The 27,394-nt window shown below is 43.0% G+C and overlaps 1 protein-coding gene and 1 pseudogene across 12 annotated transcripts in view; one reads left to right on the top strand and one right to left on the bottom strand.

The window, feature by feature from the left end:
• PPP6R2 (protein phosphatase 6 regulatory subunit 2) overlaps positions 1-27,394 on the top strand; it is a 77,250-nt gene that overhangs the window by 13,497 nt on the left and 36,359 nt on the right. For 6 of the 12 annotated variants that reach the window (XM_045815511.2, XM_045815508.2, XM_045815510.2 and 3 more), the window contains one exon: positions 12,516-12,645. Coding sequence is in view for 1 of the 12 variants with exons in the window: in XM_087868578.1 (XP_087724704.1) it covers positions 13,683-13,777 (95 nt within the window). In the remaining 11 variants the exon portion in view is untranslated. Of the gene's footprint in view, positions 1-530; positions 678-12,515; positions 12,646-13,485; positions 13,778-16,555; positions 16,654-27,394 lie in introns of those variants that run through there. The other 6 variants (XM_045815506.2, XM_087868576.1, XM_045815507.2 and 3 more) reach the window with 4 other exon arrangements.
• On the bottom strand, positions 11,806-11,978 carry LOC123803813 (U2 spliceosomal RNA; annotated as a pseudogene).

Raw genomic sequence — 27,394 nt, 5'->3', positions numbered from 1 at the left:
GGCTCGAAGGTAGGAGCCTCTCTGGGCAGAGTCCTTCAAGATCTGCTAGAGGTCAGGTTCCTGGGGGTGGGGCTGTGTGTCTCATTCTCTTCATTTGTTGTTGAGTAGGGGATGCCCAGTGTCCTCTCTGAAGGCTGTTAGCAACATTGAAGCCTTTCATAGCTCCCCTTTAAGAATGCAGCTGCCACCTGTCAGCCCATGGACTGCCCCCTTTTACACTGAGATGTAATTCACATACCATAGAATCACCCTTTGAAGTATGTAATTCAGTGGCTTTTAGTACATTCACAAGGGCAACCAGCACCACTAACTCCAGAATAATTTATCACCCCACAAAGAAACCTGTTGACTGCTCCATTTTGAAGATGTGCACTTCTCTCCTCAGCATCTCATTTCCCCTCAAGCCTATGAGACCCTCCTCTGTCGCTTTCTTGGCTCAGTTCTGGTTAGTACCTTCATGTCATCTCCCTCCATCTTCATACTTCTTTCTGTAACTCCTTTGATACTTCCTTTTTCTCTTTATTGACTAGGCCAGAATCTGGTGTCATTTGGAGATTGAGAATATGGACTTTGCTGTCAGCCAACCTCGGTTCTAGTTTTGAATTGACATTTATTAACCTGTGGCCTTGGCCAGTCCTATGATTATCGAGACCTCTGCTTTTTCACCTGTGAACTGGGTTAGTGGTAAATTGCCTGCTGCGTGGAGTTGTACTGAGCTCGTGTGGTGGCTGTGCACAGTGACGCGTCCATAAAAGCAGCTCTTGTTGTTTCCCTTCCTCCTGGCACGTGCAACCCTGTAGTCAGAGTTCCTTGGCTTAGTTGTCCTGAGCTCTTGTTTGGACTCAGCTCTGTCCACTGCCCTGGTTTCTGCCTTGGCGCTTGTTGGGGCTTTATTCCACCTGTTTGGCGGTGCTTTTTAGCCGCGTGTCTCCACTTACTTGTCCTTCCAGGAGTCCCGGCCCAGAGTACGCCCTGCCCACCCTTGGTTCTGGTTCTCCCATGAGTACGAGGCCGAGAACAAACACAGTGCAGGCACCGTCTGGTGTCAGTTGCCGTGGGGCAGGTGCACACTGGGGCCTTGCTGTGGTATGTCTCTGGCTCCCCTACAGGCAGACCCCAATTTAACAATGGCTCTCTACGATGGTGTGAAAGCGGTACGCATTCTGCAGAAACTACTTGGAATTTTGAATCTGGATCTTTCCCCTGGGCTAGCGATAGGTGGTACAATCTTCTTGTGATGCTGGGCAGCGGCCACAGTTCCCAGTCAGCCTGCGATCACGACATCAACAACCGATACCCTGACCACCACCCTGTACCCTGACAGCCGCGCTGTTTTTCACTTTGGGTGCAGTACGCCGTATGTTAGGGGGGTATTCGGTACTTACTGTAAGTTGAGGAAGACCTGTAGTTGACTCCTTTTCTTCTTGGGCCCCAGGGAGGCATCTGGTGTTGGCCACTGTCCTAGATAGACCAGGTGGGGGCAGTCATGACGGCTCCTTGTCACTGAGTCACATTTTTGCTTGCTTTACACACACACTGGGCACATGCCCAGGATTGCAGGACTAGTCAGTGATGGAAGCTGGATTTCATGCCAGTGAGAGAGCGCCCCCCCCCTTCCCCTCCCCCCGTTCGCCATGCTCAGGTCTGCTGCCCTGATGGGTTCTTTGCTTGGAGCTCTGTGTTTGTCTCCAGGATAGAAGAGGAGGGTGTGTGCTGACCATGCCAGCGGGCTCTATCCTTAACCAGGCAAAGTAGCCACGATTACTAGCAGTGAGCAGATAGAAGGTTCAGCTTTCACTTTAGTCTTCTCTTCATCACGCTCAACAGCCAGGAGGAAGCTCTTGAGAAAACCAGGAGAAGGCGAGAACCTGCTCGGGCTTGACTTAGCTCTTGTTCAAGGTGTCTGGTGGGGCTATGTCTTGGTCACCTTTCTGAGACTTTGGTGGGAGACCAGCTGAGCTCCATCAGTGGGGGGGCAGAAACAGGGTTTTGGGAGGTTGAAGGCCCAGGAGTGTGCAGCCACCTAAGCAGACTGCTGTTGGGGTAGTGGCCCTCAGGCTAACTGCGGGTTGTTGGGTTTTCACTGAAGACCAGCTCCCAGGTCGGGGCCGCAGGGGCATGAAGGCCGGCTAACTCTCTGGCAGAGACACCGTCCCTCTGGAGATGCACTTATTCTTCATAGTGTTGGCCCACATGGTTAAAATTTCAAATTAGTTGTTAACATTTGAAGATTTGGGGATTTAAGAAAATTTGGGTTTCTTGCCTTTCTTGTAGATAACTGGCAGATGTGTCCCCTTGCCCTGTGTTCCTGCAGGGCTGTAGGTGGCTGCCATGGACCAGCCTCTGCTCCCCTGGACAGCCTTGTGCTCCTGCTGCAGGTTTCACTCCACCTGCTGTCTTCTCTGGCCGCTTCCTTCCCCTTAACACCTTCCCATCCTGCAGCCCTTTGCATTACAGCCCTTGTGTTAGGACATGGCCGGAGAACTGGAAATCCGGGGACTGGGCACTTCCCTGTTGCCACTGTAAGACAGCTCTTGCTTCTGAAGTGTAAGGTTTAAGATATTCACTTCTGAATAGACCTGGCTTCCTTTCTACAAAATTCCTTTGCACCTTTCTGGCATCTGGAATTAGCTAGGCTGTGCCCTCCTGTTCTATGACCGCAGCACTAATGCACTCACTCTCCAGGAATATGCTCCACTTTCTTCTTGGCCCCTTTTTCTGGGGACACTCACCAGAGTTAGGAGCTGGAAACCTGCAGGCAGGAGAGGCAGCCGGCTCAGCTGTCAACAGCTGCTCCCTCATCAGCCTGCGGGCCCCTCCCACTCTCTGCTCCCAGAGACCCACCTGGCCAGGGAAGGCACCTGACTTTATAGCTCTCTCACTGGCACCTGTTTTGGGATCCAGTTTTTCTCTGTTGGTTCCCCATTTATTTATTGTGCTAGGAAGTGTTGTCCTCTAGAATTTCAGGTTTATTTCCATATATTTGCATATCTTATTTTCTCATAGATCTTTTTTTTAAGAAATGGATTTTTTTTTTTTTTTTTTAAGATTTTATTTATTTATTCAACAGGATAGAGACAGCCAGCGAGAGAGGGAACACAAGCAGGGGGAGTGGGAGAGGAAGAAGCAGGCTCATAGCGGAGGAGCCTGATGTGGGGCTCGATCCCACAACGCTGGGATCACGCCCTGAGCCGAAGGCAGACGCTCAACCGCTGTGCTACCCAGGCGCCCCAAGAAATGGATTTTTAATTGTTAAACAAAGTAACAAATATATGAGGCTTCTAATTAAAAGATCTATTCTTACATGCAGCCTTCCCCTCCCCTAGTTCTATTCTGTAGAGACAACTGTTTTTGAACTCTTAATAGCTGTTTAATTCTGGTAGTTACTTCCATAGGTTAATAATAATAAAAACTCATAGCAGCTAACATGGATTAAGGCTTTTCGTGTGTCAGGTGTTGTTCTAAGATCTTTATGTTGGTTTCTTCTTTTAATTCTCACTGGCAGTATACGGGGTAGGTGTTGTTACCCACCTTTCATAGATGAGGAGACTGAGGCCCAGAGAAAGGCTAATTGACTTGCCCAAGGCCTCTTCTTTTTTATTGTGGTAAAATATATGTAACATAAAACTTACCATTTTAATAATTTTTAAGTGTGCACTTCAGAGGCACTAAGCACATTCACCTGACTGCACCTGTCACCACTGCCTGTGTCTAGAACCTTTCCATCTCCCCAGACTGAAACTGTCCCAATCACGCTATCTCCTCCCCCACCCCCCTCCCCGGCCCCACTGTCCATTCTCTGTCCCCCTGAGTCTGACCACTGCAGGTGCCTCCTCGGAGTGGAACCAGACAGGATTTGTCCTTCCGTGTCTGGCTTACTTCACTCAGCACAGTGTCGGCAGGGCTTCCCCAGGTCAGGGCAGGTGTCAGCAGCTCCTTCCTCTCTAAGGCTGAGGATGTGATTGAGGATAGATGACCATGGCCCTCTACCTGCCTCAGGGAGAAGAGGATATCATCAGAAGGTCAGACTCTGAAGCTCAGCTCCATTAACCTTTGGACCTGCTGTGGATACTCCATTAAGTGACCATCCAAGACATCGCTGAGTCTTCTGCTATTAGACAACCTGATTGCTTCTCGGCCTTTTGGCTAAGATCAACTATACTATGTTTTCCTATCAGTTTAATGTTAGACAATCTGACTACCTGTTATCATGAAGTAACATCTCTCCCATTCCTCTGCTGTCTGACACTTCCGCTGTCTAATTCTTTCCTGGGGATGGTCTATGAAAATCCTCCTAGGATTGGTTCACCAAAGAGCTCCACCCAGTCTGGGCGACTTGTCCCAGAAAGCCTTCAGCCATCCCTGTTTCCACGGACTGGTTAGACATTCTCCATCTTAAGCTGGAGGAACCTGGCCTTCCACATCCAGGGGAAGTCCCACCTTTGGGCATTTGGCAGAGACTGGTCTGTGTAGCAAGGGCAGTAGTTGTCTTCTCTTAGATTTGGTGATCTCCTTTTAAGGTCCCCCAAGACTCTTAGAATGTGGCTCACTAGGCCAGAGTTTTCTGACGGGTAATATACACCTACATATATGCACAGATAGAGATAATTATGTAACAAATCTCTAGGTACCCATTACTCAGCTTTGTCTGGGAGCAAGAATGTCCTGTCCCCATCAAGGTCCTTCTAGCCAGACTGAGAATCAAATTGACATGAGGCAGATTAACAGGAGAATATAAAATTTAGTTTTGTATGTATGGGGAACCCAAACAGCTATGGAAATTCCAAAGATAGGCAAAATAGTATATATGTCATTCTGAACTAAGGAGAGGGGTGGGGTTTGGGACTTCAGAGGGAGGGAATGCAGTTCACAGGAAAGTGAAAAAGAGTAAATGTTTAGTAAACAAATGTTTGCTGCCACTCAGGAACAGTGGGATGCAGAGAGGGCTTGGATCAAACAGGCCTTGCCAGATTTCTCCCTGTCAGCTTTACCTAGTTCATAGTACCATGTAGTTATCTATGGTGATAGCTCTCTTCTTGGAGGAGCTCCTCTATCTAAATTCTTTTTAGGCAGTTGAAGGGGAGGTAAAGAGCTTTTCCTGGATTTGCTGGGTTTTGATGGCTTTTTAACTCAAAATAATTTTTATGACAAAGTGGCTCATCTTGGGGCAGCCTGCCCTTGGCCCCTACAGTTTCAATAGTTATGACATTTTGCCAATCTTGTTTGCCTGTCTGCATTCCTCACCATCTTTTTTTTTTTTTTCCTGGTGTATTTAAAAGCAAATTCTAGAAATCATGAAATCATGCCATTTTACATGCCTGCTGATCTCAGGTCGTCCATACTCAGCCTAAAAAGTGCCTTCTATAGCTGGTTGGTTTGAACCAAAGTTACAGGGTCGCACTTTGGTGACTGTCTCTTAAACCCCTTCTTCTTGGAGCCGCCTCCCCTTTCTGTGTCACTGATTAGTTGGAGAAATCTGGTTATTTGTCCTGTCAGCTCCCACATTCTGGATTTCACTAGTTGCCTCCTTTTGTATTGTTTAACTTGTTTCTTTCTCTCATATTTCCAGTAGAGAGATTGACAGGGTAATTAGATTTAGGTACAACTTTTTTTAGGTATGAAAACTGGACAGGTGTGATCTGATGGATTTTAATGTAATATCCACAGGAGACCTGAATTTTAAAACATTCTCTTGCCATTTTATATACATTTCATGTCAGAACTTCTATTTCTTTGTCAAGAAGATGTGAAAAGAAACTTTGACCTGGGGAGGGGAGTTGATTATCCTTATTTCATTAACCCTTGGGGATGTCTGTCCAGAGAGCAGTTTCTTCCTTCAGATTTTGGTTCAGTTCTCTGACGAGATAGGTTGATTCTTAGTGTGTGATGTCTACTTAGATGTTAAAACATTTTTTTCATTCTACCTCTGTTTCCTTACGGGGCTTCCTCCAGTAGCTGTTGGAAAATGGGAGAATTGCTTCTCTGTGGCTTATTACCCTACAGACAAGTGTATTAAACTGAACAGAAAGGGTTTAAAGCAAACAAGCTCTAGCAGTACACAGTGGTAGCGCATGGGACACATTTTGGGGTAAATGTTCCGTATGCCTTTCTTGGAGACAGGTTTCATACATAGCTTATAGTCCTGTCTATTATAGACCTCAGGGTATTTTATCTTATTCTCTTGAAGTCTTGTATAGTCAAAATAAATAATGAAATAATTACTCCAAATAGATCAGGGGTTATAGTGTAAAAAATTAAACTATATGAGTACTAAAAGAAAACAAAGGTGAGTTTCTTTGTAACTTAGGAGTGGGAGAAACTTTTCTAACTATGACTCAGAACCTAGAAACAGTAAAAGAAGACTGATAAAATTGATTACATTAACAACAGAAAACTGCATTGCAAAAATCACCACAAGCAAAGTCAAAAGACAAATGACAATAGAAAAATTTGTTGAGGGGCACCTGGGTGGCGTAGTCGTTAAGCATCTGCCTTCGGCTCAGGGTGTGATCTTGGCATTCTGGGATCGAGTCCCACATCAGGCTCCTCTGCTAGGAGCCTGCTTCTTTCTCTCCCACTCACCCAGCTGTGTTCTCTCTCTCACCGACTGTCTCTCTGTCTGTCAAATAAATAACCTGAAACTATCAAATGTATGTTAACTAACTAGGATTTAAATAAAAACTTAAAAAGAAAAAAATTCATAGAGGGGTGCTTGGCTGGCTCAGCCAGAGAAGCGTGCTACTTTTGATCTCGGGGTTGTGAGTTTGAGCCCCATGTTGAGTGTAACACTTACTAAATATATATATATATATATATAGAGAGAGAGAGAGAGAGAGAGAGAGAGAGAGAGAGATATCATCTCACCATATTGGTAGAGTGGCCAACTGTGCTGTTTTGGCCAGGACTTTCCTGGTTTTAGCACTGAAAATCTTCTGTTTTGGGAAATCTCTCAGTCCTTAGCGGATTGGGACAGTTGATCACCCTACATATTGGCAGAAATCCAAAATTTTAACTATATGTTCTTTTGACAAAGCTGTGTGGAAACTGTCTTCTTGCCAGTAGAAATGCAAAATGGTACAATGCCTCTGGAGGAGGGTTTGTATCGCAGGTTTATATGTGCATTTGTCCTTTGACCCAGCAGTCCCACATCTAGGAATCTGTCTTAAAGATATGTTGGCAAAAATAGGAAATGACTTTGTGAAAGACTATTCATTGCAGAATTATTTGTAATAGCAAAACACTGGAAACAACACGTGTGCATCACTAGTGGTAAGTCAGCATAAAGGTGTATTGTACAGTTATCACAAGGAGCGTGAATCTTTGGTGGTGGATTCAGGTCAGGACAGTGGTTGGCACCTTTGGGGACATGAAGGGTACTTCTGGGTACTGGTAATCTAGTTTCTTGAACTGGATGGTATGGCTGCATGAATGGGTTTATTTATATTATTATTTTTTAAAGAGTTTATTTATTTGAGAGAGAGAGTGAGAGAGAGATCACAAGCAGGACGGAAGGGTAAAGGGAGAGGCAGTCTCCCTGCTGAGCAGGGAACCCGATGTGGGACTTGGTTCCAGGACCGTGGGATCACGACCTGAGCTGAAGGCAGACACTTAACTGAGCCATCCAGGCCCCCAAATGGGTTTATTTTGTGAAAATTCAGTGAGCTGTTCACTTATGATTTGTGTGCTTTCCTTTATACTTTATTTATTTATTTATTTATTTATTTATTTATTTATTTATTTATTATTTTTAAAGATTTTATTTATTTATTTGACAGAGATAGAGACAGCCAGCGAGAGAGGGAATACAAGCAGGGGGAGTGGGAGAGGAAGAAGCAGGCTCATAGCAGAGGAGCCTGATGTGGGGCTTGATCCCAGAACGCCAGGATCACGCCCTGAGCCGAAGGCAGACGCTTAACCGCTGTGCCACCCAGGCGCCCCTCCTTTATACTATATTTAAAATCAGTAAAAATGTTCATTTAAAGAAAGGAGTAAGGTGGGGCCCCTACTTGGCTCAGTCAGTTGAGTGTCCAGCTCTTGATTTTGGCTCAGGTCATGATCTCAGGGTCATGATCAAGCCCTGCATCAGGCTCTCGGCTCAGCATAGAGTCTGCTTGAGATTCTCCCTCTGCCCTTCCCCCCCACTCTCTCTCTCTCAAATAAATAAAATCTTTAAAAAAAAGAACGGAGTAAGGAAGGGGCTTTTTCTTTTTCTGTTTTAAGATTTATTTATTTGGGGGGGGAGCTCGTGAGCAAAGGGGCAAAGTGAAAGGGAGAGAGAATCTCAAGCAAACTCCCTCCTGAGGGCAGAGCCCAACATGGGGCTTGATCCCAGGACCTTGAGGTCATGACCTGAGCTGAAATCAAGAGTCTGCTGAACCACCCAGGTGCCCCAGGAAGTGTTTTATGAAAACAAAGCAAAACAAAAACCCAAAACAAAAAAAACAAAGAAGTGTTGGAAAGAATATGAAAAAAAGGTATATATTTGCAGTGAAGCAATAAGTCAGAAAAATAATAAAAATAGCTATACTGAGAGGAGTGGAGCAGGATGAAGGGACAGGGATGGGGTGAGACTTTGTAAGGTATTATGAGATTCTTTTACAAAACTTGGAAAAATTTTGGCTGTAGTTTTTATGTATTTTTATGATATGCCTTTGGGATTTCAGTTACAGGTATGGTAGACCACTTTTGGTAGACCACTACCAGTTACAAGGGTATTCCCACAGGTCACTGATGCTCTGTTCTTTCTTTCTTTCTTTCTTTCTTTCTTTCTTTCTTTCTTTCTTTCTTTCTTTCTTTCTTTTTTTCTTTTCTTCTCTTTTCTTTCTTTCTTTCTTTCTTTCTTTCTTTCTTTCTTTCTTTCTTTCTTTCTTTCTTTCTTTCTTTCTGTTAAATTTTCTTTTAAAGGAGAGAGAGAGTGAACAAGCATGAGTGGGGAAGGGGAGGGCCAGAGAGAGAGTCCCAAGCAGACTCCCTGCTGGGTCTCACCACTTGAGATCATGACCTGAATAGAATCAAGAGTTGAATGCTTGGGGTGCCTCGGTGGCGCAGTCGTTAAGCGTCTGCCTTCAGCTCAGGGCGTGATCCCGGCAGTCCGGGATCGAGCCCCACATCAGGCTCCTCTGCTGGGAGCCTGCTTCTTCCTCTCCCACTCCCCCTGCTTGTATTCCCCCTCTCGCTGGCTGTCTCTCTCTGTCAAATAAATGAATAAAATCTTAAAAAAAAAAAAAAAGAGTTGAATGCTTAACCAGCTGAGCCACCCAGGCACCCCCGGCTCTGTTCATTTTAAAAAACCTTTTTCTGGGGTGGGGAGCCTGCTTAAGATTCTCCCTCTCCGTCTGTCTGCCTGTCTCTCTCTGTCTTTCCCTCTCTCCTCCTCCCCTCTAAAAAACCAAAACAAAGCAAACTTTTTTCTTCCTTTTCAGATTGGATATTTTCTGTCTGAGGTTCACTGACACTTTCTTCATCTCCCAATTTTTTATTAAGTCTCTCCAGTGTATATTTTTATTTAAGATATTTTACTCTCCATTCTATTTTTTTAAAAAGATTTTATTTATGAGGGAACACAAGCAGGGGGAGTGGGAGAGGAAGAAGCAGGCCCCCAGCGGAGGAGCCTGATGCGGGGCTCAATCCCAGAATGCTGGGATCACGCCCTGAGCTGAAGGCAGAAGCTTAACGACTGCGCCACCCAGGCGCCCCTTCACTCTCCATTCTATAATAGTCATTTGTTTTTCTATGTAGTGTCCATTTCTTTCCATCTCTATTTCTGAGATTCTGTTTTTTCACTCATTATCACTATCTTTTCCTGTAAGTCTTTGAACATATTTATTGTAGCTGCTTAAGGTCTATTTCTGCAAATTCTACCATCTGAGACATCCTATGGTCTGTTTCTAGTGGCTGCTTTAAAAAAATTTTTTTTTCTAAAGATTTTATTTTATTTTTTAAAGAATTTATTTACTTATTTGAGAGAGAGAGCCGGAGGGAGTAGGAGAGGGAGAGAGAATCCAAAGCAGACTGTACACTGAGCACAGAGCCGGGCACAGGGCTCGATCTCATCACTGTGAGATGATGACCTTTGCCAAAACTGCGGTTCAGCTGCTTAACCGACTGAGCCACCTAGGGGCCCCAAGATTTAATTTTAAGTAATCTCTACACCCAACATGGGGCTCAAACTCAACAACCCTGAGATCCACTGACTGGATCCTCAACAACCCCCAGTCCACTGACTGGGCCAGCCAGGCACCCCGATTGCTTTTTTTTTTTTTTTTTTTTTTTTACAGAGAGAGAGGGAGAGCATGAGTCAGGGGAGGGGCAGAGAGAGAGGGACAAGCCGACTTCTTACTGAGCATGCAGCCTGGTGCAGGGCTCAGTCCCACCAACTGGAGATCATGACCTGAGACAAGATCAAGAGTTAGATGCTCAACTGACACAGGTGCCCCCCTCCGCCACCCAGCTGCCTTTTTTTTTTTTTTTTAAGATTTTATTTATGTATTTGACAGAGAAAGAGAGTGAGCACTAGCACAAGCAGGGGGAGCAGCGGTAGAGGGAGAGGCAGAAGCAGACTCCCTGCTGAGGAAGGAGCCTCACACGGAGCTCCTGGGATCATGACCTGAGCCAAAGGCAGATGCGTAACCAACTGAACCACCCAGGCACCCCCCGCCCCAAATGCTTGTTAATTAAAAAAAATAAGTTTCATTTTCTGCTGCTTTGTATGTCTCATAACTTTTATGTGTTGGTGTCTGGATTATGATCTTCAGTTTTGTTCTGGCAGATAGTTAGGTTATTGGAAGATCATTTTGGTTCTGTCAGGCTTGGTTTTATTCTTTGAGTAGATCTGTTTTAGTTTTGCACTTAGTGTTTGGGTGTGGCCTTTGCTGGGGTTGTAATTTTTACCCGGCGTGCGGGGCCTTATTCACGTCTTTGTTGTGTGCCTCACGTGCTCTGTGAGGGTCTATATTCTGCCTAGGTTGGAACTCCCAACACTTCCCAGCCTGCAGGACATGTGGTGCCTTGTTCAGCTCTCCGCCGCACTACTCTCCATTGAGTGCGTCTTTTGGTCTGGGACACTTCTTAAGTACTTTTGACTTTGATGCTGTGTAAATATTTTACATAAGTAAGAAAATTAAATAAACAATTGCAAATTAGCAATCCTCTTTCCCCTAGTTGAACATAAATACAAACAAATGAACATTAATTCAAAGTCAGAATAAACAGGTTTAAGTCAATCTTACAGAAATACTTCATTATTTAGAAAACTGTATGAAGTGCTGAAAAACCAGTGTTGAATTATTCAACTTAATAATTTTAATTATGAAGTGTTAGATGTAAAAAAAGTTACCTATTTCAGAAGATGGTAACACTGACTTGTTTCTGGCTCACTAGCACAACTTTGATTGTCTTTGTTTGGTTTTTATATGAAATTTAAAAATATACAAATATACAGAAAACATTACCGTTAACACTCATACTCACGACCCAGCTTCAACAGTGATCGGTACTTTGCCATTTTTTCTCCATCTGTCCCTTGCCCTCTTACACTTTTACAATTTGTTTGGTTCTTGTTTTTTGGTGGAGTATTTTAGAAGTGAATCCCAGAAATAATGTTATTTACCCAGGAATACTCACTTTTTCTAACAGATAAGAACGGTTTTTATTTTTAAAAACATAGCCACTATATCATATTACAACTAAGAATTCTTAGTAATTCCTAATATCATCTAATAGCAGTCCATATTCAGATTTCCCCAATAGCTTCAAATATAACTTTTTACGTTTGATTTGTCTTTTTTTTTTTTTCTAATTCCCTCGAGGGGGCGCACTGTTGTGGCGGTGCTGCAGTTGCACGTTGTTGCACAGGGTGGATGGAGGAAGCTCTTACTCCAGCTTCTAGTTCCAAATATCCATGTAACATGTTGTCCTCAGAGGACTCGTATCAAATATTAGACTGCTAAGAGCAGAAAATACACTTGATGAGAAGCGATTACATTTGATTTGTTCTGATTGAACTCAAGATCTAAATGTTACATTGGTGATTAGGTCTCTTAAGTCTCTTATGTTCTAGAGCAGTCCCCTGTCTCTATTGCCAAAGTATAATTTTCAAAAGGTAAAATCATGGCTTTCATGCACATATAAAACGGAAAGTCCCAGGTTCTGCGGTGTTCTAGAAGTTGAGATGGATTATCCGTGAGCTCTCCAGTCATCTTGTGCCCGGGGATGTGCATATCCTGGTGGCGATGTTGTGTAGTTACAAAACTGGACAACTTCACGGAGGCCCTTCTCATGCGAATTCTTGGAAGTGACATTCCAACCACTGAGCGCGGTACCCAGGTCTAGCACGGATGCGTATTGTCATACTGTTGTCTGGAGCAAAGACAAGGAACTGTTAGTTCCTTAATCATAGAATGTTCTGCTAATTTGAATACTAAGTTAAGATACTGAGTTTTGTTCCTTTTCTCTACTGTTTGGGTAGGTTAACTTTACAAAGGCAGAACTTTAATTTTTTTCTTCTTCTTTTCCAGGTGAAGAGATTATAAATCTTCTACTGAATGAAAAAATCTTTCTTAAAGTTACATATAGTCCAAGAAAAAAACCCCAAATGTTTTTATATTTTGTTTGAATATAGAATTAAGCAAGAAGTTTCCATAGAAGGTAAGATAATTTTCCTTTTAATTATTTTTTATTGTAATTTATGCAAATATGCTGTAGAAGTGGGAGTTCAGAGATGGATGACAGCAAGTGCTGTGTTTGGAAGGTAATATGTATGCTTTATTGTCTTTTGGTTGTTTTTGATCCTTCTGTATCTGGTTTTAAGATACTGTGTTGTGGAAAAGTTACTTGGTCTCCCTAATGCAGACATACGGGGCCAGTCATGCGTATGTAGTGAGGCACATTCTCTGTCTCACTTGTGGGGAACATAGGAGGGAGGGCACAGACACTGTCACGGTCGCTGTCCAGAGCATATATTCCCCATACAAGATGAAAAACCACGGAAGGACTTGGCTTCCTGCAGTATTAGATGCTCTCAAAAGGCTCAGCCGTTGGAATCCCGTTACATGCTGCGTGAATGACAATAAATGTAATTTTTGTGAGCACTTCAGGGCATTAAAAACTAAGATAACTTGGGGTGCCTGAGTGGCTCAGTATGACTCTTTTTTTTTTTTTTTTTTTGAGATTTGTTATTTGAGAGAAAGTGAGGGAGCAGGAATGGAGGGGGAGGGGAAAAGGGAGAGGAAGAAGCAAGCTCCCCGCTGAGCAGGAAGTGTAACATGGAACTTGCTCCCAGGACTCTGGGATCATGACCTGAGCCAAAGGCAGACGCTCAACCAACTGAGCCACCCAGGCGCCCCTTTTACAGTTATTTTAATTTACCTTTGTGGTTATTTCCAGTCTTCACTTCTGATTTTCAGTTTTTATTTATCTTTTCGTCCCAACCCAGGCCTTTTTTATAATTATGCCTCCTTTTTTTTGGATCTTTCCTCTAGTGCAGTGTGCCCATTATAGGCATGGTCTCAGTTGTTGATTGTGCAAAAATTCATTGCTCTCCGTGGACCCACATTGCCATTTTTTCAGGTCAAATCAAATTCCACTGGTACATTGATAAATGTTTGATAACTGACTCTCTGGAAGAGTAAAAGACCTGGTGGTTTGAAGCATTTGTTGATCTCCATAGTGCAGATACTGCCATCATGTCTGGTTTAAGTGGCCACTGTGATGCTGCTGAGGGTGGGGTGGGGAGAGGTGTGCCACTCTGGCCACCACCAAGGCCATGCTCTGTGGCAAGGTGACTACATCTGTTTCCTTCTCCTTTTTGCAGTCAGGACCCATGAGGACAAAATGTGCCAGCCATGGTTCTGGGTTAACTGTCACAGCAGCTCTATGGGATGCTCATTGTCCCTGGTTTACAGGGGTGGAAACCAAGGCACAAGAGGTCTTGTAACTGGCCCCAGGTCACACAGCAAAGCCAGGACTTTGATCATAAATTAAAACAATAACAGAACCCCAAACGATTTTTAGCCAGAGAGGTACTAGGGTGCATTCCAGATTCTAGTTTTCTCTTAGCAACAGTCTCTACCACAGAATGTTCCTTTTTGAAGGGCTCCATTCATGGAACTACATGCTCTTATGGGCAACATTTCTCTTTAGAATCTACCTTCCATGTGATAGTCATGCTAAGTAAAACTAAATAAAGAAGAACTTCAGGCTCCTCTCATCTGACTGTTGGGTAAACGTCTAGAAGATGTTGATAATAGTTTGCTTGGTGTTGCAGATGGACTGTGCGGGGACCCCTTGTGCTGTGTGATACTTGGATACTAGAGGCATCTCCAGCCAGATCAGGGGTCTGTTACTTGTCTTAAGGGTGCTGTCAGTGGTGGGCCTTGGGGTCATCTAGGGAAGGGACGTTATAGTCTTCTCTGTAGGTAAGGGCCACCTGACAAGATGCTGGCATCTCTGTGTGGGGTAGTGCACAATTCCTGGGATACGAGGGACGTCTGGAAGCCAAATGTGTACTGTTACCTGAATAAGAGTTTTGGAATCCGTTTACACCAGGTCCTTTGACAGTGAAATTAGCTGCAGCAAACTCTTCAAAGGATGCCACTGATGTGATCATTTAAATATTTCTTAAAAATGTGTGGATAGTGACAGAGGCATATAAATATTGTTGCATAAATTTTTTAATTTAAGGTCATAGCAGAATGTATTGATATGAGTTAATCAGGCATATAGTCTAAATTGAGGGTCTTATTTCAAGTATTAGTGGTAATGTAAATAGATGTTCTCATGCAGCAGTCTGTAATATTGGTGATATGAGCAAAATAAGTGTGGTGAGGTGAGTTTTTCTTAAAACTATTATTTTTTCAAAGTGAAGTGTTATCCTTAATCCAGAGATTATGGCTTTCCTTTTTTTGGTATTTAAAAAGTCATTGTGGGACACCTGGGTGGCTCAGTTGGTTAGGCATCTGCCTTTGGCTTGGGTCGTGATCCCAGGGTCCTGGATCGAGTCCTGCATGGGGCTCCTTGCTCAATGGGGAGCCTGCTTCTCCCTCTCCCTCTGCTGTTCCTCCTGCTTGTGCTCTCTCTTTCTCTCTGACAAGTAAATAAATAAAATCTTAAAAAAAAATTCATTATTTCCTGAAATTAAGGTAATTATGGATGGTATAGTTCATCCTTTCTTTTTCCTTTCCTCCTTTGTATCTTCTGTCTCTCTTCCCTCCCTCCTCCTTGTTTGGGCAAGTTGAAAAGTTGGCAACCCTCTGTTGGTTTTCTATATTAAAAGAAAAAAATGTCCTGGCCTGAAGAATCCCAGTGTCTTGTAACTATTGAACTGGGCCAGCTTTTACAGACAGGTCCCTTGTACTTGGTTTAGTGAGTAGAAGGTACACTTGATTCTGTGAATGGGGTGAGTTCTCAGAAGCCCTTGAGTGTCTTACTCTTCTTAACAGGGTAGGTATCCTTACTAAACTTTCTGTTTTATAATTTAGGGGTAAATAAGTGAGCATTAAATTAATTTATTGTTTCAAATTATAAATTATGAGTAATTTATAATGGGTAATGGGTAATGTGGGTAATAATGGGTAATGTGATTTGGGTTTAGTTTTGGTTCTATTTGTTGTACAAGATTTGTTCTATATTTCGTCTGTGATGGAATACCTCAAACGTATGAGCTTCATGGGCTGGCATATGCAGACCCAGGCCTGTGTTTGCTGTGGTGATATCACACAGGGCGGCATCAACAGCCCCTTTGATCAGTGCTTGAGAATGTAGTGGGCACCTCGGTGCATCTGTGAGTGGTCCTGCCAGTGAGACACTGCCTGGGCTGCTCTTATGGAGAAAACAAACCAACTCTTCCATGTAGGGGACCTCCTAGGTACCTGGACAAACTTAATGGCAAAATTAACAATACTGGACGGATATTGCACTAGCCTGGGCAGCGAAGTCGGTGGTGTCTGGGGTACTTCCAAGTGGTCTGGGTAGGAGACAGTCCGGGGAAGAGAATGGTCCTGAATTGATCCATGTTGAGGCTGAGGGAAGGGCGTGGGAGGGTTCATTGTACTCTTCTTGCTTCAGTTAGGCATGTGTGACAGTTCCCAAGATACGTTAAAAAAACAAGAAAACATAAAAAGCAAAAGCAAACATAAGCCCCAGCCACCTAGGAACAGTGACGAGGTAGAAATTTGACCTGGGACCTCTATGGCTCCTGGTTGCTGGGCACATGCTGAACAACGTCCTGCCTGCCTCTTGACCTAATGAGAGAAAACCCTGCGGCTTCTGTGGCAGGTTCACAGAAGCGCAGTGTCCTCATTCCCTCGCCTCCTCTCTGGGAGTGTGCTCCCGGGTTCAGGCGGCCTCACTTCCCCAGCTGGCGTTTTGTTATTTCCTTGAATCTCCATCCCTCCCTGTAGGCAGTCATTGTGGTGTGTTCAGTGTATATACCCAGTTCTGTGTCTGTGTTCCTATGAATGCCTGTTGTGGGGTGTGCACGGGTTTTAAATTAAGTGGGTGGATTGTATTATGGCCCTGATCTGTTTCTTAGGTTTTTTCATTTCCCCCATCCTTTTAGGATTTACCCACTTTGCCATGTGTCCCTTTCGTTTGCAGTATCTAACTGTGTGATTCCCTGTGTTTGCTTCCTGCTCTGCCACCTCCTCCTTGTATAAGGTACTGTCATTTATTTGGGATGTGTACGTAGGAGTGGGATTGCTGGGCTAGTGGGGACGTAGGTGGTTTCCTGGAGTGCTGTCGTGGGCGCCCCAGAGCGGCCGCCTGTCTTCTCTCCTAGCAGGAGTGTGGGGCTCTCCTGCCGCTGTGCCACCAGCTCTCCTAGTGACCTGGGTGTGGGGTGAGAGTACTTCAGTCATTATTTTTTTAAAGAATCTGTTTTTCAACTCACTTTTTAAATGTCCTGTTGCATTGATTCAGGTTTTTATATCTGTCCTTTCTTTTTTCTCTTCCAGTGTTCTTATCTAACTTCTTAAGTTAATTCCTAGTTTATTTAGTTTTTTTTTTTTTTTTTAAGATTTTATTTATTTATGTGACAGCGAGAGAGGGAACACAGCAGGGGGAGTGGGAGAGGAAGAAGCAGGCTCACAGCAGAGGAGCCCGATGTGGGGCTCGATCCCATAACGCCAGGATCACGCCCTGAGCTGAAGGCAGACGCTTTAACGACTGCGCTACCCAGGCGCCCCCTAGTTTATTTAGTTTTAACGATTCTTATTCCTGGCAAATATATTTAAAACTGTACATTCTTTCCTAAAGTACTGCTTATAGCCACGTCTACAAATCTGGACGTGTGGTGTTTTCGTCATTATTCCATTGTACATGTGTCTTAGTACTTTTTGAACTTAAAGGGTTTTATTAGAGATATGTTATTTAGTGTCAGACACATAGGATTTCTTTTTTTTTCCTAAGATTTGTTTGTTTATTTTAGAGGACCCTGAGATTTCATGATCCGAGCTGAAACCAAGAGTCAGAAGGTCAACCCACTGAGCCACCCAGGCACCCCCACCTAGGATTTCTTTTAATAACTTTATTGAGATAAAGTTCACCCACTTAAAGTGTGCAGCTAAATGGGTTTTAGTGTGTAGTTGTGCAGTCATCATCACAATTTCAGAACATCTTCACCCTTCATCACTTACTTCCCAGTCCCCCTGCCTAAGCAACCACAGACCTGCGTCTTGTGTCTGTAGACTTGCCTTATTCTTGACCTTAATAGAAACGGCCTTATACACTATGTGGCCTACTGTGACTGACTTCTTCACCTAGCATATTTCCCAGATTCATCTATCTTTCAGTACTTAATTCCTTTTTGGTACTGAATAATATTCCATTATGTGGATATACCACATTTTAAAAAATCCATTCTTCCCTTGATTAGATATTCGAGTTGTTTCCACTTTTTGGTTGTTATGAATAGTGCTGGGGTGAACACTGGTGTGCAGGTTTCTACATGGATGAATGTTTTAATTTTTCCTGGGTATGTGCCTGGGAGTGGAATTGCTGAGCCATGTGGTAACTCTGTGCTTAAGCATTTGAGGTTTTAGAAACTATTTTTCAAAGCAGCTGCACCATTTTGCATTCCGACTAGCAATGTATGAGGGCTCCAGTTTCTTCACACCCTCACCAACACTTGTTATAATCAGTCTTTTTGATTTTAGCCATCCTAGTGGGTATGAAGTTGTATCTCATTGTAGTTTTGACTTGTGTTTCCCTGATGGCTGATGATGCTGTTCATCTTTTCACGTGCTGTTGGCCATTTGGATATTTTCTTTGGAGAAATGTCTCTTTGCTCATGTCAGATCCTTTGCTCATTTTAAAGTTTGTCTTTTTATTACTGAGTTGTAACAATTCTTTTTTTTTTTGAGTTATAAGAATTCTTTATACATTCTAGATACAAGTCCTTTTATCAGATGTGTGATTTGCAAAAATTTTCTTTTGTAGAAGTTTTCTCCCCTTGGGTGAATTGTCTTTATACTTTCTCGATGATTTCGTTTGAAGCACAAAAGCTTTATTTTTGATGGAGTTTAATCTATCTGTATGTGTGTTTTTTTTTTAAGATTTTATTTGAGAGAGAGAGCACACGAGCAAGCACAAGCAGGGGGAGGGGCAGAGGGAGAGGGAGAGGTAGACTCCTACTGAGCAGGGAGATGCGGGGCTCCATCCCCAGGACCCTGCGATCGTGACCTGAATCAAAGGCAGATGCTTAACCAACTGAGCCACACAGGCGCCCCTTATCTGTGTTTTCTTCTGTTGCCTCTCATGTCCTATCTAAGAAACTGTCCCCACATCCAAGGTCACGATTTGCCTCTGTTTTCTTCTAGGAGTTTTATTGTTTAAACTCTTAAATTTAGGTCTTTGATCCATTTTGAGTAAATCTTGGTATATAGGGGCACCTGGGTGGCGCAGTTGTTAAGCTGCTGTCTTCGGCTCAGGGCGTGATCCCGGCGTTCCGGGATCAAGTCCCACATCAGGCTCCTCCGCTGGGAGCCTGCTTCTTCCTCTCCCACTCCCCCTGCTGTGTTCCCTCTCTCGCTGGCTGTCTCTCTGTCACATAAATAAATAAAATCTTTAAAAAAAAGAAAAAAAATCTTGGTATATAATGTATAGGTAAGGTCCGCATTTATTATTTTGCATGCAGATATCTAGTTCAGGTATTGAAAAGACCACTCTTGTCCCCACTGAGTGGCTTTGGTGCCCTTGTCAAATATCAGTTGATTGTAAATGTGAGGGCTTATTTCTGGACTCTGTTCTGCTCCGTGGTCTGCGTGTCTGTCTCTGTGCCAGCATCATACTGCTCTGATTACTGTAGATTTGTAGTAGGTTCTGAACGCGGGAGTGTGACTCCTCCAACTTTTGTTTCTTTTCAAGATCCTTTTGTCTATTCTGGATCTCTTGTATTTCTGTGTGGATTTTAGGATCAGCTTATCATTTGACATACAGGGTTTTAAAAAAACTGTCTCTTAGATATTAATTTCTATACTTGATCGTGTTTGGAGAATACAGTCTGTGAGATAATAGTCTTTGGAGTATATTGAGCTTTCCTCTATTGATTTAACATGTGGTTCATATTTGTAAACGTCTCATCACGTGCTTGAAAGGAATTTGTATCGTCTGTTCTTTGGGTGTGGAGTTTTTATATCTGTTTACTACCTTGGCCTTATTAATAGTATTCACATATTTAACATTTCAGCTGTAAGAAGTAATACAGAGACATCTTACACCCTTCTTCTAGTTTTCCCCAGTGGTAACATTTGCAAACTTACAGTAGAGTATCAGAACCAGGAACTGACATTGAGATAGTGCACTGATCTTGTTCATACTTCCTCGGTTTTATTTGTGTGTGTGTGTTTAATTCTATGCAGTTTGTCATCCGTGTAAATTCTGAGTCTGCTGTCACAGTCAGGAAGCTCAGGATTCCACAGCTGCAAGGATTCTCATGGTGCTCTGTTATGAAAACGACACTCACTTCCCTCTTGCCCACTTACCCCCAGGCCGTGCCCTCCATCCTTAACCACTGGCTACCACTGATATGTCCTCCATTTCTAAAATTTTGTCAGTTCAGAAATGTTAGATATAAATAGAATCATATAGTAAGTAACCTTTTGGGATCAGCTTTTTTTTTTGCTTAGCAGTAATTCCCTAGAGACTCATCCAAGTTGTTGCCTGTATCAGTAGCTTGTTTCTTTTTATTGCAGCCTAGTAGTCCCTGGTATGGATGGACCACAGTGCGTTTAAGCATTCATGTGTTCGTTTGTCCAGGGGTAGCTGGACTATTTTGACTCTTACAAGTACAGCTGCTGTGAGCATTCATATGCAGGATTTTGTTTGAACTGAAGTTTTTATTTCTTTAGGATAACTGCCCAGGGCCAAACCATTTTTCATTTATGGACTTCTGTCAGGTGCTGCAATAAAATTTATGAGGTTGAAGAATAGCATAATGTGCATGTGTGTTTATGATGGTTCTATATGTACCGTTCTGTTGTCCCTTTTACCTGTTTATCCTTCTTTGTGTCTGTTTTTGTCTTAGGTTTTAGTTTGTCAGATATAAAGATTGTAGCTCAACCTTCTTTCGGTTAATGTGTGCCTTGTGCATGTTTTTCAGTCTTTTATTTCTACCTTTTTTATTTTTTATTTTTTTATTTTATTTTTTAAAAATATTTTATTTATTCATTTGACAGAGATAGAGACAGCCAGCGAGAGAGGGAACACAAGCAGGGGGAGTGGGAGAGGAAGAAGCGGGCTCATAACGGAGGAGCCTGATGTGGGACTCGATCTCAGAACGCCAGGAACACGCCCTGAGCCGCAGGCAGACGCCTAACCGCTGTGCCACCCAGGCGCCCCTATTTCTACCTTTTTAAAAAAGATTTATTTATCTTCTTCTAAGATTTAATTAAATTATTGGAGAGAGAGCGAGCCAGCAAGCATGAGCGGAAGGGAGGGGCAGAGGGAGATGGAAAAACAGACTCCCTGCTGAGCAGGGAGCGGGCCTCGAGGCTCAGTCCCAGGACCTGGAGATCATGACTTGAGCTGAAACCAAGAGTCGAGACTTAATCAACTGTGCCACCCAAGTGCCCCAAAAGGACACATTTTAAAAAACAAAGAAAGATAGGCACACCTGGGTGGCTCAGTCAGTTAAGTCTCCGGCTCTTGGTTTTGGCTCAGGTCATGATCTCAGAGTCATGAGATCAAGCCCCGTGTTGGGCTTCTCACTCAGTGCAGAGTCTGCTTAGAGTTTCTCTCCCTCTCCCTCTGCACCCCCTCACCCCTGTGTGTCTCTCTCTTTCTCTCTCTAAAATAAATAAATCTTTAAAAAATAAATTTATTTCCTTTGTAGTGAAAAATTGTTGGATATTGTTTTTTTAATACAATTCAAGAAACTCTTTTCATTGATTAGTTTATCTTATATACAGCTATTGAAATTAATATTATGTTCTAATTTTTGCCATTTTATGACCTATTTTCCATTTACTAATGCTTTTCTTTGTTTTTGTTCATTTCTCCTTTCCTGTTTTCCATTGGATAGTTGTTTTGTTCTAGTTTTACTGCTGGTTAAAAGTTACATATTCTGGGGACGCCTGGGTGGCTCAGTTAGTTAAGCGTGTGCCTTTGGCTCAGGTCATGATCCCAGGGTCCTGGGATCGAGTCCCACATCAGGCTCCTTGCTCAGCGAGGAGCCTGCTTATCCCACTGCCTCTGTCTGCCGCTTCCCCTGCTCTGTCTCTCTCTCTCTGACAAATAAATAAATAAAAATAAAATAGAAATTAGAAAAAAAAAGAAAAGTTACACATTCTGGGGGCACCTGGGTGGCTCAGTTGGTTGAGTTACTGCCTTTGGCTCAGGTCATGATCCCAGGGTCCTGGGATGGAGTCCCTCGTTGGGCTCCCTGCTCAGCAGGGAGCCTGCTTTTCCCTCTCCCTGCCACTCTGCCTACTTGTGAGCTCTCTCTCTCTCAAATAAATAAAATCTTTAAAAAAAAAGTTACATATTCTGCTTATGTTTTTATGGTGACCTCCCCAAACTTAAGACCCTTTGTCATGGGTATTTCTCCTTTTGACTTTTTAAGCTTAATGAACTATGTTAGCATGCCCTTCTCCTGTTTATCATATCAACAGGCAAAGAGTATCTACTGGGTATAGTCCTAGCCAGTTGAATAGCTATGCCCGAAGGGTAGCCATTCATAGTGAAAGAGGAATAAAATGCCTGATGACACTTTGTGGAATTCTGAGCTTGGCTCTATTTTATTAAAAATTTTGAGGACTACAGCTGGGTGGCTCAGTCGGTTAAGCATCTGACTCTTAATCTCAGCTCAGGTCTTGATCTCATGGTCATGAGTTCAAGCTCTGCATTGGGCTACATGCTGGGTATGAAGCGCACTTAAAAATTTTTTTCTTAAAGGTTTTATTTATTTATTTGACAGAGAGAGAGACAGGCAGTGAGAGAGGGAACACAGGCAGGGGGAGTGAGAGAGGAAGAAGCAGGCTCCCAGCAGAGGAGCCTGATGTGGGGCTCGATTCCAGGACTCCGGGATCACGCCCTGAGCTGAAGGCAGATGCTTAACGACTGAGGCACCCAGGCGCCCCTAAGAAATTTTTTTTGATTAATGATTTAAAGATATATTAGAGTGCCTTATCGTGTTAATAGATAACTCAAAGGTTCTTTTTTTTTTTTTTTAAGATTTTATTTATTTATTTGAAAGAGAGTGGGAGAGAGAGAAGCAGACTCCCTGTTGAGCAGAGAGCCTGATGTGGAACTCGATCCCAGTACCCTGGGATCATGACCTGAGCCAAAGGCAGACGCTAAACTGACTGAGCCACCCAGGCACTCTGAAAGCTTCTTAACAGCAATAATGTTGAAGGCAGAACAGGGATTCCAAACGGGAGTGGTGAGTTGGGGGTGTGGTCTGTCTGGGAGGTTAGTAAGGTGTGTGTGAAGGCTGTAGAGGCAGTCTGCAAACAGCGGCTGTAGGGAGAATACTGGGCCAGGCTGTTTTTTGTTTTGTTGTTGTTACTGAAATCATACAGTTTTAAAATTATGGATTATTTTACAGTAGGCCTCTCTGATTCATGAATTCTCTCTGAATCTTGCACTTAACTTTGGAGCCATTTTATCAGCAACTTTCTAGCCTTAATTATTTGTTTTACTGATTTCCTTACCTCGCTCTGTTGTTTATCATGTGCTATTTAAAAATGTTACTGAGGGGGCAGCTGAGTGGCTTAGCTCAGTGTCCAGCTCTTCGTTTTGTCTCGGGCCATGATCTCAGGGTCATGGGGTTGAGCCCCACATTGGGCTCTGTGCTCAGCGCAGAGCCTGCTTAGGATTCTCTCTCTCCCTCTCTCTCTCTAATAAATTAAAAATCAACCAATCAATCTATCTTTTTAAAAAAAAAACGCTATTGAGGTATAAGTAAGTAGATCCATTTTATGCCTGTGACTCAGGATTTGTGTCGCACCAGCACTTCCTCCTGTCAGCTGCCATCGCTCCGTCCTGCAGCCCTTGACGCTAGCAGCCTGTAGTCTCTGTGACCATGGGTTCCTTTGCCTCGTGTAGAAGTTCACGTGAACAGAGTCATTCGCACACTGTGTCTGGCTTCTTTATTGACCGTGCTTACGAGACTCAATATTGTTGCACTTGCTCATCTCTGTGGAGTGCTCCCTTGTAGGCGTTCACCATGATTTGTGGTTTTGTTTGCTTTATTTTATTTTAATTAATCAACTAATTAATTAATTTTTGAGAGAGAGAGAGGTTGCATGGGGGGTGGTGCAGAGGGAGAGAGAATCCCAAGCAGGCTCCACACCCAGCATGGAGCCCGACATGGGGCTCAATCTCATGACCCCGAGATCATGACCTGAGCTGAAATCAAGAGTTGGATGCTTAATTGACTGAGCCACCCAGGCGCGCCCCCCGATTTGTGTTTTCTCATGTCTTCTCTGTCCCAAGTCTAGAGAGATTTTTTTTCTCAGGTTTTCATCTAGGAATTTTAGTTTTAGCTTTTATGGCTAAGCCTGTGATCTGTGTATGGTGTGAGGTAAGGGTTGAGTTTCATTTTATTTATAGATGTCTAGTTTCTAGGACCATTTGTTGAAAAGGATTATGCTTTGCCCATTTAATTGCTTTGGCACATTTATTGAAAGTCAGTAGTATATTTCTGGACTTTCTGTTTTGTTCTCTTGAGACACCAGAGCCAGGCTGTCTTGATTAATGTCACTTTATAGTAAGTCTTGACATCAGGTGGTATTAGTACTCCAACTTTGTTCTTCCTTTTTAAAATTGCTTTGGCTGTTCTAGGTTTTATTTTGTTTGTTTTTTTTTAAATTTCCATATACATTTTAGTATTAGCATGTCAATTTCTATTTTAAAGATCTGCTAGGATTTGGAGCACCTGGGTGCCTCAGTTGGTTAAGCGTCTAACTCTTGGTTTCGGCTCAGGTCATGATCTCAGGGTTGTGAGATTGAGCCCCACATCGGGCTCTGTGCTGGTTGTGGAGCCTGCTTAAGATTTTTTCTCTCCCTCACCCTCTGTCCCCCCCTGCTCACATGTGCACACATGCGTGTGTGTGTGCTCTCTCTCTCAAATAAATAAAATCTTTTTAAAAAAATGTGTTGTATTTTAAAAATCACTCAAACCCAACCATATTAATAATTACATTACATGTAAATGGTCTTAAAAACTTCAGTTAAAAGCAGAGCTTGGGATTGAGCCCCACATTGGGCTCTGTGCTCAGTGAGGAGTCTGCTTGAAGAGTCCCTCTTTCTCTCTCCTTCTGCTCCTCCTCTTTCCTCACGCTCTCTCTTCCTCTTCCTCTAAAATAAATAAATCTTAAAAAGCAGAGAATAACAGATGGAATAACAAAGCAAGACCAAATCAATCATATGCTGTTTACATTAAAGAAACACTTTAAAGATACAAATAGGGGAGGCCTGGGTGGCTCAGTTGGTTAAGTGTCTGCCTTTGGCTCGGGTCATGATCCTGGGGTCCTGGGATCAAGTCCCACATTGGGCTCCTCACTTGGCGGGGAGCCTGCTTCTCCCTCTGCCTCTTCCTGAAGCTCCCCCTGCTTGTGCTCTCTCTCTCTCTGACAAATAAATAAAATCTCAAACAGAATTTAAAACAAGTACACAGATAGGTGGGTAGTAAAAGGATGTTACAGAGTATGCCAACTGTGAGCCACAGGGAGAGCGTCTGTACTCATGCCGGACAAAGGCGTCTGCCACAGACAACGAGGGACATTGCAAAACGATCAGACGCAATTCATTGAGAAAACATAACAATCCTAAATATACATCCACATTATAAAGGAAATTCAAAACACCGGAAGCAAAAACTTACCGAATCAAAAGAAGAAATAAATAAATCAACAGTTAGAGTTGAAGATAACAACCCTCCTCTCATATTATCAAAACAATTAGACACAAAATTGGTGAGGACATAGGAGACTTGAATAACATTATCAGTCCACTTGACTTAACTGACCCACCCAACAGCAACACAAGAAAAACTTCTGGTGCACATGTCACATTCACCAAGATGGACCTTGTCATATGCAAGGTCATCAGTCAGCAGACTGAAGCCTGTGGGGAAGTGTAGCTCACTACTCACTGCTGTACAGCTTTCAGAAGAAGAGTTTTTATGTTTTTAAAGGGTGGTTAAGAAAAAGTAAAAGAGGGGCGCCTGGGTGGCGCAGTCGTTAAGCGTCTGCCTTCGGCTCAGGGCGTGATCCCGGCGTTAGGGGATCGAGCCCCACATCAGGCTCCTCCGCTGGGAGCCTGCTTCTTCCTCTCCCACTCCCCCTGCTTGTGTTCCCTCTCTCGCTGGCTGTCTCTCTCTGTCGAATAAATAAATAAAATCTTAAAAAAAAAAAAAAGAAAAAGTAAAAGAACGTGCAAGAGACCCTATGTGGCCTACAAAGCTGAAAATAATTAGGATCCTGCTAAAAAATCTGTCTATTTCTGTGTTTGTAGCTTTTTTTTTTTAAAGATTTTATTTATTTATTCGACAGAGATAGAGACAGCCAGCGAGAGAGGGAGCACAAGCAGGGGGAGTGGGAGAGGAAGAAGCAGGCTCATAGCGGAGGAGCCTGATGTGGGGCTCGATCCCAAAACGCTAGGATCACACCCTGAGCCGAAGGCAGACGCTTAACCGCTGTGCCACCCAGGCGCCCCACTGTGTTTGTAGCTTTTTACAGAAAAAGTTTGTTGACCCCTATGATAGGCCATGAAACAAATATCAATAAATTTAAAAGGAATGAAATCATACAAGCCTGCTCTCTGACTGCAACAGAAATTATGTATAAATAACAGAGATGGGAGTGCCCCTCTGTCTGGTAGATGGGATGCTGCCTGATTCATGAATCATTTAATAAAGCCAATTGGATCTTAAAAAAAAAAAAAGATATTTAGAAAATCCCAAAATAGAGGTGCCTGGGTGGCTCAGTCAGTTAAGTGTCTGTCTTCGGCTCAGGTCTTGGTCTCCAGGTCCTGGGATCAAGCCCCGCATTGGGCTCCCTGCTCATTGGGGAGTCTGCTTCCCTCTCTCTCTCCCTCTGCCCCTTCCCACCGCTCATTCTCTCCCCACCCAAATAAATAAAATCTTAAAAAAAATCTCAAAATAATTGGAAAATTAAGCATTATACTTGAATCAGTGAAAATGGAAACATGAAAAGCCGTGGGGTGCAGCCAGAGCAGTGCTTGAAGGCAAATTTGTAGTTCTGGTGCTCACGCCAGAAAAGTGGAAAGGTCCAAAAACCAATGATCTAGTAACTTAAGAAGCTAGAAAAAGAAGAGCAAATTAAACCCAAAGTGTGCAGTAGGAGGGAAATTACAAAGACAAAAAGAGGAAATCAATGAAATAGAATGTGCACAAATAATAGAGAAAAAAAATAAAGCCAAAATTTGGTTCCTCAAGAAGATCAGTAAAATTAATAAACCTTTAGTTGCACTGATGAAGAAAAAAGATAGGACAAGCATTACTAATACATAAGAAAGAGTGGTGTTACTACAGGTCCTATGTGACGCTAAAAGAATGACTTGATGTTATGAATAATTTCATGCCAATAATTTAGTCAGTTTTGGTAAAATGGTCAGATTCCTTCAGCAATGCAAATTATCAGCATGAAAACAAGTAGAAATAGAAAATACCTATTAAGGAAATGGAATTCATAATCTGAAATGTCACCAAAGAAAATTTTAGACCCTTGGCTTCACTAGTGAACTCTGTTGAATGTTTTAGGAAGAAGTAATACCAGTTTTATGTAAACTCTGTAAATGGAGGAAAAGAGAGTATTCCCCAGTATATTTCATGAATTCACAGTTAACCCTGATACCCAAAGCAGACAAAGGTGTTGCAAAAACGCTAGGCCGGTAGTAGTGCAGCCACCTCAACTGTCTGATGACTAGTGTTTGCATG

The sequence above is a fragment of the Ursus americanus genome, chromosome 17 (genome assembly GCF_024610735.1).
Source record: "Ursus americanus isolate L20-20 chromosome 17, mUrsAme1.1.p, whole genome shotgun sequence".
In the NCBI taxonomy this organism is placed as follows: Eukaryota; Metazoa; Chordata; class Mammalia; order Carnivora; family Ursidae; genus Ursus; species Ursus americanus.
The sequence above is the reverse complement of the archived record's forward strand: the minus strand, read 5'-3'. Positions and strand labels throughout refer to the sequence as shown.